The sequence below is a fragment of the Mizuhopecten yessoensis genome, unplaced genomic scaffold, assembly GCF_002113885.1.
Source record: "Mizuhopecten yessoensis strain PY_sf001 unplaced genomic scaffold, ASM211388v2 scaffold7529, whole genome shotgun sequence".
In the NCBI taxonomy this organism is placed as follows: Eukaryota; Metazoa; Mollusca; class Bivalvia; order Pectinida; family Pectinidae; genus Mizuhopecten; species Mizuhopecten yessoensis.
The window spans coordinates 313,142-325,882 of NW_018407093.1; the positions used below are offsets into that span (position 1 = coordinate 313,142).

Sequence of the window (12,741 nt, forward strand, 5' to 3'; positions counted from 1 at the left end):
CATACTTACACACCTACATTACAGGTATACCAAGCTTTGTAGTGAAACAGTAATCATACTTACACACCAACATTACAGGTATACCAAGCTTTGTAGTGAAAAAGTAATCATACTTACACACCTACATTACAGGTGTACCAAGCTTTGTAGTGAAACAGTAATCATACTTACACACCTACATGACAGGTGTACAGTACATTGTAGTGAAACCATAAGCATACTTACACACCTACATTACAGGTATACCAAGCTTTGTAGTGAAACAATAATCATACTAACACCTACATTACAGGTATACCAAGCTTAGTAGTGAAACAGTAATCATGCATTATACTTACACAACTACATTACAGGTATACCAAGCTTTGTAGTGAAACAGTAATCATACTTACACACCTACATTACAGGTATACCAAGCTCTGTAGTGAAACAGTAATCCTACTTACACACCTACATTACAGGTATACCAAGCTTTGTAGTGAAACAGTAAGCATACTTACACACCTACATTACAGGTATACCAAGCTTTGTAGTGAAACAGTAATCATACTTACACACCTACATTACAGGTGTACCAGGCTTTGTAGTGAAATAGTAATCATACTTACACACCTACATTACAGGTATACCAAGCTTTGTAGTGAAACAGTAATCATAATTACACACCTACATTACAGGTGTACCGTACATTTTAGTGAGTTGGTTAGGTAACATGTAATATATGTATATATACATACACCTACTTTACAGGTTTTCCCATCAATTGTAGTGACAAGGTCAGTAAACACACCTACATTTCTTATGTACCCGTGTACAGCAGCGATACACAAATTCAAACTGTTGGTCGTTGACGAACAGGTGAGAGTGATAATATGTTTAAAATATAAAACGCAAATACACAATCGAATTGACTGCATTGACTATATAATCTAACTGTTGTTTGTTTTATGTTTAACGTCCTTGAAACAACTTTGTCATATATGGACGCGGTATCAAGCGTACTCTATACGTCAGGGCAATCTAACTGTCAATAAGACAAACCGTATCTTTTAAGTGAGACACAAGTATTCATCGACCGATGCATGGTTTACATTCAATATCAATAGCAACCTATTTTGGTAATGTTATAAAATAATGTATCATTTCGTATTTTTAAAATTAAAAAAAAAACAATTGTAAAATTCACAAGAAAACATAGCGCAATACATTGTAGAGTTCCATGTGATCTAAATATAAATTCATATGATAGTAAACAACACGTACAGGTCGCTGTCACAGATTTATACATAGGGTGGTATATCTACATTCAGAACATGTTCCGGGTGAAAACACACTGTCAATATGGCTGCTGTGTGGATAGTGTCGGCGTTAGTTTGGTGTCTCTTCTCAGGTAAGTAAACCACTAAATGTCAATGTAATATCAGGGTCTGGCGTCCTTCTTTGAGGTCATATAACCGCGTGTTGTGTCGACTTCTCCTAGGGTGTGTAGCATCACCAGTCTGTGTTGTAACAGTGGTACATTGCCACGACCCTATATCGTTGGAATATTACATGAATTCCACTTTCTCACTACAAATAATATGAAGAAATGGTGTTTCATGTCACTGAATAAGACATTGTTACTTTTATATTAAAGATAGAGGTACATGTATATGGATCAGTACAGTCTATGGCAGGGTGTAGATGGGAAAATGATCCCACCTTACTGACCATGTTAAGTATACAAAGTATTTGAAATTTGAACCAGGAAGTAAATTAACGTCTCCTACTATGAATTGTAAACTGTCTTGAATAGAATGTATTATAACGGGTCTGAAGGTTTTTTAAACAGCTTAAGCATTAAAACAGCAAGTAATTTTTCCCTTACTAACACTTATAAACCTGAGAGGTTTTCCTTCATATGAAGACAGAATTGATGTTTTGTTGGTATTTGTAGTCATAACGACTAGATTCAAGGTAATCTTAACATGTGAATACTGTTTTACGTAACAAAAACACACGAATATTGCATATTGAACCAACGCTATTATGTTGTAATGTAGTAAAGGGGAAACCCAGCCTTAATGGGTGACCAGCATTTGCCTATGAGGTTTGGAACGATTTATTATATGCAGAAACAAATGTGATTAGATTTAATTGACCTGAAGTTCTTAAAGATGAATCAAATTGATCGTACCTAGAATTAAACTTCAAAAGAATTGATCGGGATCGATGAAATCAATAGATTGTATGATCAATTCTGAACATCATTTCCTCAAAAACTTATTATCAATCTGAAGTTTTGACTTTTCCTCTCTTTTTTTACACTACATACAGTAATATCAAACTAAAGAAACTCATTTTTTCTATTATCATGTGAAAATACGTTTGCTTGAGTCCAGTAAACGTGTCCTGTTAGGGACAGCACCCGAATATGTTTGTTACTGTCCGTACCTTGACGTGTATATCCATATCTGGTGTGTACCTGTCCGGTAGTGTCAGGGTAATGTCCTGAGTACGTATCAAGATATGAAAGGTGAGAAAGTCGTGCATAAGGGAGTGAGTTTTAAATAAAACCAAGTGTCCAGTCGCAAAATCGCGCAGACAACCTGAGTTATAGGACATGTACTTACTGGACGTCGTCCGTGGAACATATTACTATAGACACTAACACAGCTTAATAGTCAATGAAGGTAAATTATCATTTACATACATATGTTCAACGTTACCGTAATGTAAAAAAATATTTCGGGAACTTAATTTTAATTACATACTTTACCTAAATGCATTGCTATTGAACATTTCAGATTTTTTAACAATAAATATTATTTTAATTGATTTTTGACCTTAGTCTGATTGGCTAAAACAACATCATGTGACCACCTGTAAAAGTAGTTATAAACCTGAGTGTTTTGCAGGTGTTGGTAGAACAAGTGTTGTTAACATGCTATAAATAGACTCTGGAATTGCGTCCTCGGTCAATATTGCTAACCTAGGTAGATAAAACCATGAATCGACATCATCACCATGCTATTATTGTATATTGTATTCGTTGATACGTTTTTCCTCGGGGAAATAAAAAGGAACCGCAGAACCAAATGATTTTCCAAAGACGATAGTGTTAACGTTAACCACAGTCCTGGTTAAATAGGGTTATCCACACATTTTGTAGAGTATCATCTCACACAACTGTTAAAAAATATTTAAAAAGGGGGCCGCCATTTTGTATTGAATTCGGCACCAAAAATGGACCCAAATTTACAACAATTTACACACTAAATAAACTCGCCCAGACAAAAACAGACTTGATTTTTTTTAACATATTACATCTATATAATTATACTGATCAACCCACACATACAACTTTTGAAACTTCTGCCACCTAAATATCCAACCATCAGGCCCCGAGGCATTCATCTTCCTATTAAATCTTATGCCCAAAAGGGAAAAACCCACAATCTATTTTTTATTTGGTTCCGTGGTCCCTATAGATTGTATTTCCTTTTGAGTATCCGGTCAACGCATTCCTTGACGTCATAAAAACGACGATATTACAAACGAGATTTTAAACTCTTACCAATATTTGAAAATAAGTACTTATACTTACCTGCTGCAATGATACGTGTTTTGTAATCCAGTGGGACTTTTGGGCGACAATGAAGTGGAACTTGTGTGTACATATAGTCTTCCATCCGTTGATCGAGTGTTATCTATTTCATGGAAGAGGGAGACATCAAAAGACTCTGGAACATATGATTATTTAGCGATGTTTACTCCCCCAGGAGCATCACGGAATCCTGCAACGTTGACAAATTTAACAAACCCTCCTGTGTTTGGACGAGTTGTTCTAACAGACCCAACAGATTCCTCCCTCACAGCCAAGATGAAGTTTACAAGTGTGGTCTGTGGTGATGAGCGTAAATACAAATGTAATGTATTTGGACTTGATGCTAATGGAGTTCAGTTCAATCCGGCCAGCGTCACCAGACTTACAGTCAGAGGTATGACAGTGTGGGTTTATACCATCCTAATATTTTCTATCTAATAAGATATGTCTTTGTAATGGTCGTGTGCCAAAGGTAAATGTATCCTTTTATTACTTTGTGTTCTAATAATTGAAAAATATAACCAATAAAGCATTTTATTTGTCAACAATTTTAGAGTATAATGGTTTAGCACTACAGCTATGAAAAGCAGGAAATCTTATTTTTGTTTCCGTTTTTATCACAAGGTGACCTACTTAACATCATGCTTACATGTTTTTTATTCAGAAAATACATTCCTAAAATACTCGTGAATTTGCGATTCTCAAAAAGAAAGTGTGATATGTTCCATGTATACATACCTCTACTTGGTGTTCACAGCAAAACCTAACGCCACACCATTTAAAGAAGTGGAGGTGGTGCCGTCATCTAATGCTGAGGAGGGACAGACGGTCACGTTCACTTGTACCGGTAATGTTGGTCGGCCGGCAGGGACCTTTTTATGGACCAAGTACAAAGGTTCCACAGTCCCTACTGGTACCACTATAGTCTCTACCACACAGACATCCCCTAGTACCGACTGTACCTACATCGGCAGTAGTGTCATCTCTATACCGATGACCAAAGACGACAATGGAATCGTTATTAAGTGTGCCTTACAACAGGAAACCATCAGCGACCCCACAGACCCCGCCTACTTTAGACTAACTAATGTAATCAACGTGTTTTGTAAGTAAATGCGTATCTAATTATTTGGTTATCAATTATAATAAGATTCATAATGATGTTGTATGTTGTTATGGCGAAAGTATTGGGTCCCTTTTTTTTCCTTTTCTTTTTTTTTCTTTTTCTTTTGATTACAATAAAATGTGAACATAAGGTATGGTGATTAATGTATTTGCTCAAATTGCTAACTGTGACGAGAAAACAAAAATGTTGATACCTTGGTGTTTAAGTTAAAGAAGGATTAAGATAATAAGTGTTTCAGTAAATTCTTTATTCGTTTTCGAAGATGTACATGATTGGTGTTGATTTACAACAAACAGACAAAGTGAGAGCGCCTACCATTACGAAGAGTCCAAACGCAGCAGTTCATTACGAGGACACCACCTTGACCTTGGGCTGTGCTGCCGAGGGTAACCCTACTCCTACGTATGTTTGGTTGGTAAATGGAACACAGGTCGGTAACTCAGCACAGATTCAACTGTCCAACATCAAGATTGCCCAGTCAGGAGACTATGTCTGTGAGGCCACGAACAACTTTAACGGGAACGCGTACAACATGTCCAGTACAGTCAGCATTACCATAGGTAGGACTAGATAATAAAGTGATGCCAGTTTAACGCCACATTACTATAAATCTGAATTAACGATATGGTGAAGGGTAGTTTTAACTATATCCCAAAAAATGCTAATGATATTACCAGAACTTGCCTGTGTAACAAAGAAGTTATGTTAATATAAACATTGTTTCAAGAACATGAGGCATTCCTTTCAGTTGTTGCCTGTAGGGAATATAATATAAAATCCTCAATATTCCATTGGTTACGCCCTCCCATGTTCTTTGCTCACCTGCAACCCTTAACAAATGGTTATATGGCGCAGTGATTGTAAGTGAGCGTAACCCCTGGAATCGAGAATAATAAAAACATATTATCATACAATAAAAGGAAACGCGGCTAAAACACCTGACTCCTCAAACGTTATAAGGGAGTTAATTCCGGTTATGTTATTTATCTGTTATTGAAATATTTTCCACCGGAGACAGAACTCTAAACGTTATGTAATATGATGGAGACACCTATTGTATGAAAATCAACACTTATTTTAATCTGACACATTAACGATTCAAGTTCGAATACTTTCAAAATAAACATTTAATGGCACCTGTAAATCAATATCAACCACGGCAGGACGCAGAAACAATGAGCAAGAGACCGTTTGATATACGATTTCATCCATTCAAGCAATTCCATGAGATACGATATTTTTTTTATTTTTTTTTATTTTTGTCTACGGAGATGTTGTTGTTATGGGTAGAGGGCATATATTGTTTTAAATAAAACGTACATTGTTTATACAGATTCACACCTATAAACAGCGCCTGGGTTGTGATTTAATCTCGAATACTTTCAAAAAAAAAACATTTCATGGCACCTATAAATCAATAACAACCAGACATAGTAGAGGGCGCTTGGTTTGATGGGCACTGCTTGACGTATGAAAATACGGAACGATTCGGTACGTACTTTGTTACAGAAACACCCCCTCCCCCTACACCAACGACTGCTACCACATCGGTAGACCCGGCGTCAGGAGGCTGTACCATACAGCGGACAGTTGATGACGGCGGTAAGAATCAACATATATAAACCACACGGCAGGACGCAGAAACAATGAGCAATAGACCAATAAAGGTTGTAAGTATCAATATATATATACCCAACATAAAGACGCAGTACCAAATTATGAAACCACATATAGACCAAAGGCAGGAAACAGTACCAAAGAGCAGGCGACCAATGAAAGCAGTACATATCAATATATGTACCCCACGTAATAGGACGTGGTAACAGAGACCGACGATCGAGGTAAGTTTTGAAATACATAAACCCCCGAAAGGACGTGGTAACAGAGACGGACGATCGAGGTAGATAAGACTTATGTATACCCCGACAGGACGTGGTTACAGAGACCGACGATCGAGGTAAGTATAGACATATGTAAACCCCCGACAGGACGTGGTTACAGAGACTTACGATCGAGGTCAGTATAGACATAAATAAAACCCAGACAGGTGGTAACAGAAACCGACGATTGAGGTAAGTATATACATAAATACATCCCCGAAAGGACGTGGTAACAGAAACAGACGATCGAGGTAAAAATAGACATATATAAACCCCCGATAGGACGTGGTTACGAAGACCGATGGTCGGGGTAGGTATAGACATATGTTAACCCCCGAGATGACGTGGTAACATAAACCGACGATCGAGGTAAATATAGACATATGAAACCCCCGACAGGACGTGGTAACAGAGACCAACGATCGAGGTAAGGATAGACATATATAAACCCCTGACAGGACGTGGTAACAGAGACCGACGATCGAGATAAGGATAAACATATATAAATCCCTGACAGGACGTGTTAGCAGAAAGCCGAAGACAAATAATGGCGCTAAGGATGCATATGATTTTCTCAATGAAAACATTAGGTAGTGTTGCACAGTAAGTTGTTCATTTCATTTTCTTACAATTTGCAAGTAATTTGATGATTAACAACATTGTTTGATATACAATTTCATTCAAGCGACTCCACTAGTTACGATTATATTTAACTACGGAGATGTTCTTGTAATGTGTGGAGGGCATACATTGTTTTAAATAAATCATACATTGTTTATACAGATTCACGCCTATATACAGCGGAGGCTGTGATGTTGTGTTTGTCGGTGATCCTGCTGATAGTGACCGTCGTACTTGGGATATTCATTAGTCGTGAGTATATAACTGATAGTCCTTTTATATATTGTGTTCATCTTATTACACGCTTGGTATTCGCGATACCATGATAGTAAATATCTATTGAACATGATTTTTAAGGATTTTCCTGCGTATTTATTCGATGTCGACTTAATAATTCCCGAAAATTGATAGTACCTGTTATGTTTTTCATCTTTCTAATGCACTATATTGTGTCCATACAAATTTAAAAAAACGCGCGTAAAGTTTTCTCGGTATGTACATTTATCATACTGCATTTCGGGAAATTTCCCGCTCATTTTGATTTTCCCCTTCTCCATCCTTTGAACAAATGAGAAGGTATCATTACAGCGACTACAACTACAACATAATATTCATAGAAATGAATGTGAAGTGTGAAATTAATACTGGGCTAAAGTTTAGCTGAGTGAATTTCTATTCAAGTGATGTGTTTGTTTTAGGTAACAAAGGACTGCCTTGTTTGTAAGTATAGTTCAATAGAATGCTGTGCTGCCGGGTATTTTTTCGCTTAAAATGTCCTTTTTTTCCAACACAAATGTATCAACCGTTTATCGATGTTATGTTTGTCGGGGAAAAATAATATATTAAGGATGTCAAAAGCATTTTTTACAAAAAATGAAGATAAGAATCAGTATGCAATCACAAATGCTAAATATAATAGATACAGGCTTCGCAGTAGGTTACATGTCATCAGGCAATCTTAAATCAGTATAAATAGCTGATATGATATCGTGACGTTAACAGTAAGTAGAACAGCGATCGGAATTTTGGTAATAAATGACGTGTATAAATGACATTTTACTTTCCAGCAAAATTTCAAAAATGAAGGCATCAACTCACTTTCAAAGAGTGCATCATTCAAGTAAACGGCAAATTATCTTTCAGGGTTGTTCTTGTAAGACGACAGACGAAATGAGATTTGCTTTATTCCCATTACGGGCACTTGACGCTCACCTGTCACCTGTTACTAACATTGCATATATATATAACTTTTTAACAGTTTACAAGAAGAGAAACTAACAACACAATGTAGCGCGAGATGTGATGTGAGTTCAGTGTTTTTTGCTCATGCTCATCAGTGATTCCGTTGCACTATACTGCTTCTCACTATGACGACGTGATATAAGATTTGACCTAGATTTACGTTGATGAAACAGAAGTAGCTTACCTTCCGAAACACATGATTCTATTCACTTTCTACCTTGTTATGTTAATCTTTCCTTCTTTCACTTTCGTGCTGGAATAAGATTGTTTTCACAACACCTTCTTCTGCGTAAATGTTGTATTCCCCTGTAAAACTAACCTAGTAATTAATCTCCTAATCTTCACGGTAAAGGAGCATTTTAACTGGCATACACATCTTGATATCTGGATGAATAATTCGATTTAAAAGAAATTTTGATCAAGAATGAATTTTGTTTTTCAGTCAGTACAATCCAAGATGAAGACGAAAGGTAATGCTATCATACATCAACACATTGTCCTCTTAAAGTAGGTCCTCCCTCGGTCGAAAATTCAGATACAACTATGCGAGAAGAGTGGTAATATAATTATTCACATTTCTTGTTATTGTTCAAAACACCTTCAATAACACAATTAACTTGATATCGTATTCGGGACGTCTTTTCTCCGGGTTTTCTAAAGAGATAATGCACGGGTCCCCTCTGTGAATGTTTTTGATGTAATGTGATGTAATGATGTAAGTAATGTACACTTTTTGTATTGATTACGTTAAATAACATAACTTTTAACGCGGAACGTGTTAAGTATTTATAAAGTTAATAACAGTTACAATAAATAATTATAACGTTTGTTTGTTACTAAAATGTCAACTTGAAGGAAACACTGAAATGAGTATTGATGTCTCAACAGATCTCGATACCAACAACTAGACTCGGCTGATATCGCTGGACCATCTGTGTATCAGGCGCTCGGACAACCTCCTAACGGGAAGGTGATGTCTGTGTATGCCGTTACCTAAAGTAACGTGAAAGTGTTATGAAGTTTAAATTGTCGAAATATTATAAATTTAAAATTTGAACTTCTTAAAATCATGTCTTGATATCAATGTGTTTAAGTATTTAAATAAATGTTTTAGCATGTATAATTGTATATAGGACAGTTTGGTTTGATTAATGTTTGCTGAATATATCCCTATGACCGCACACGGTTTTAAATTTTATTTTTACTTTATTTGGATGTGCTTTAAGCAATTTCATTGCTACGATTTGTATTTAAGTGTCACATACATTACAAAGGAATTTGTTAATTGAAAATGAGAATCACACAAACGAGATATTGAGTATTGATGTCGATGTCTTTTTGTTGTAGGTAAACAAGGGCGCTTAGACAGGTAAGCTGGATTAAATACCTTAACAACATACGGATGTCTCACTATCTGTAACACATTGGTCAAACGTCACCCGTATATACTACACGGTCAGTTGTCTGGATTTGTCAACGTTACTAGTAGTTTGTTGTGTACTCCATTAACTCGTCTTTATACATGTTTTATTATACCTCTACTTATTTTACACTATACAAAAGTAACCACATAAACAAGCTATTTCCCCTCTAACTGCATGCCAGGGAAATAGTTCGTCTGGAGGGGTGCGATATTTTTGAAACTATTTCCCTCTGAAAATGCAGGAAATTGAGTGACGTCGTGGGCGGGGCCTGACCAAATATTGACCAATGAGCGCAATCGAATTACGACGGCAATTTCCGGCAATTTCCGGCCAGCGGTGCCGGTACTTTCTGGACCGACCTACATCTCGCATTGTTGTAGTTTTGTTAATAAGTATCCCAACTGTTGAAAAATGTGTTGTCTAATAATATTTAGAATATTGTAGGGGAGTGTTTGTATCGGTATAATAATCCCCCTCGTCCAGGACTATTTCCCTTGGCTTCGCCTCGGGAAATAGTTCTGGCCTCGGGGGATCATAAACTTGATTCCCTCATACCCATACTTTAACTGTTAACTATCAGTATCCAATGTTACCCGTTGGTTTTAACTCTCTAATTCGTGTTACAGATATGATGATGTGATAGAAGAGAAGTCCGCGCCCAGGCTTTATGACGAGGTACATGAAACAGAGGACGGTAGGTTAATTATTAGATAGAGATATTCAGTGTTTATGACGAGACGAGGTCTATAGAACAGAAGACGGTAAGGTTATCTTCTTATATAGAGATGTTCGGTAAAAACGATGTGACATCACATAACACCGCTTATAATCCATCAAAATAGTCCTCATACCTTCTTACTGTAGAAGTATGGAACGTTACAACAACACTATCCATTGTGGATCATCACACTCCAGTAAGGAACAAACATAATTTGTATCGTTTGTTTAATTCAGTTATGAGCAGGAAAAATTGTAAGCAACATTTCTGATCTTCAATTTAGTATTGAAATGACATATATTGGATTTGTATCATTCAATGTAAGTTAATACTTCAATAATACAATTTCTTTGTGATTATCTGTTGTAGGTCAAACCAGGTCCTACGTCAATATGGCCTTCACCGGGACACAGCGTTAAGTACAACAGATTATGATAAAATATTTACAATCACTGACATCACGCTAGGATGAGTGGAGGTCATGCTGCATTAAACATTTTAACATCGCGGATATTTTGAAGAGGGGTTAAATCAATATCATATCTGTGTTGTTTCATGTGGTACTGCATCGATATGGATGTGATATTAATGTTTTTGTTGAACATTCTTTTTATGTATATTTGTTTTACTAATTGTTTAATTAGTTTCAAAATATGTATACATAGTGCATAGACATTTATATATCATATTTAGTATTTATATTACACATACCTCTGCATTGCTTTTATTTTTATTATTATTTGTAGTCATGTTTTGCCAATTAATTTCCAAAATACTTCCTTTTGCATTGTTATATCAAGGAAAAATGGAATATGAAAACGGAATAGATAAAAAGGCATTTGTATAATTTAAGGATGCACTCATCTTAGGTTTAGTTCAGGTTCAAATCACATTCTGATCTAGTGTGACGGTTTATATAAAATTAAACAACTGATGATCAATTTCACACGAATACATGCAACCGAAAATATGAAAAAAACGACATGCCTATAGCATGTATTTACAGAACATTTTTTTTTCAATTGAAAAATGTAAAGGCTTTATTCGGAAGCTATTTGAATATCCGAAATGATGTTTATTTCAAGCAATTCTAAAAGGTCACTTTTTGACGCTAGATCTATCACTAAAAATGTGAGTATCGCAAAGTGTAACTATAACGAGTTGATTTTTTCAAGTTTAAGTTTCAAATATTCAGTATAAAGACGCAATAAGACGCAATAAGGAGGACAATTGTACGATATTGATACTTTTTTTCAATTTTTAGACTTCTTCTGAAGAACCAGTAAATGGATTTTTTTCAAACTTAGTCAGGACGACAATTTGTGGAAGAGAGTGTCAAATTGTAAAATGGGGTTCCTGCTTAAAATCAAAGGGCAACCCTTCTCGCGGGCTGGTCGGGTGGTGCAGTGGATAGCACACTTGCCTTTCACCAAGGCGACCGGGGTTTGATTCCTCGATCGAACGTGGAACATTTCGGCGTCACCTGCCCGACCATGTGAGTTTTCTCCGGGTTATCTGCCATCCTAACACCCGGGCCAACAAGAGTGATTAATATAAGTTGAAATAACTTGTTTCATAATTGTTCTAAACAAATATAGTTCATATTTATATATTCGTTCCTAATTGGAGAGGGGTAACATTTACAGTAGTTTATAAAGGGACACAGTACTTCCGGGTATATTTCGTCTATTTCCAGCAGGTCATTCAAACTTGGTTAAGATAAGTAGAAAATGGCTAAATTTCTGAATATTTTCTGATCAATAATAATTAAAGATTAAAATAACATGCAGGCAGCTAGTATCTTTCCGTTATGTTGTCATTCTAACTGTGATTGTAAAAGAACTGGCTTATTGTGACTACTGATAGATATCTAAAATGCACGTGTCCTTTTTACGTTTATAATACACATATAAACATGTTATTACAACTCTGTACAAACATTATGTTGTTATACAAATATAAACATGTTATTAAAATCTTTACAAACATTATGTTGTTATACATATATAAACATGTTATTACAATTCTTTACAAACATTATGTTGTTATACACATATAAACATGTTATTCCAATTCTGTACAAACATTATGTTGTTATACACATATAAAAATGTTATTACAATTCTGTACAAACATTACGTTTA

At 35.8% G+C, this 12,741-nt stretch overlaps 1 protein-coding gene across 1 annotated transcript in view; it reads left to right on the forward strand.

Moving 5' to 3' along the window:
- LOC110453876 (cell adhesion molecule 2-like) overlaps positions 1 to 12,741 on the forward strand; it is a 76,696-nt gene that overhangs the window by 14,120 nt on the left and 49,835 nt on the right. Inside the window, exons 2-5 of the mRNA XM_021503067.1 lie at positions 1,311 to 1,390; positions 3,618 to 3,980; positions 4,344 to 4,691; positions 5,009 to 5,272. Of these exons, the coding sequence (XP_021358742.1) occupies positions 1,342 to 1,390; positions 3,618 to 3,980; positions 4,344 to 4,691; positions 5,009 to 5,272 (1,024 nt within the window). The 5' untranslated portion in view covers positions 1,311 to 1,341. The remainder of the gene's footprint in view (positions 1 to 1,310; positions 1,391 to 3,617; positions 3,981 to 4,343; positions 4,692 to 5,008; positions 5,273 to 12,741) is intronic.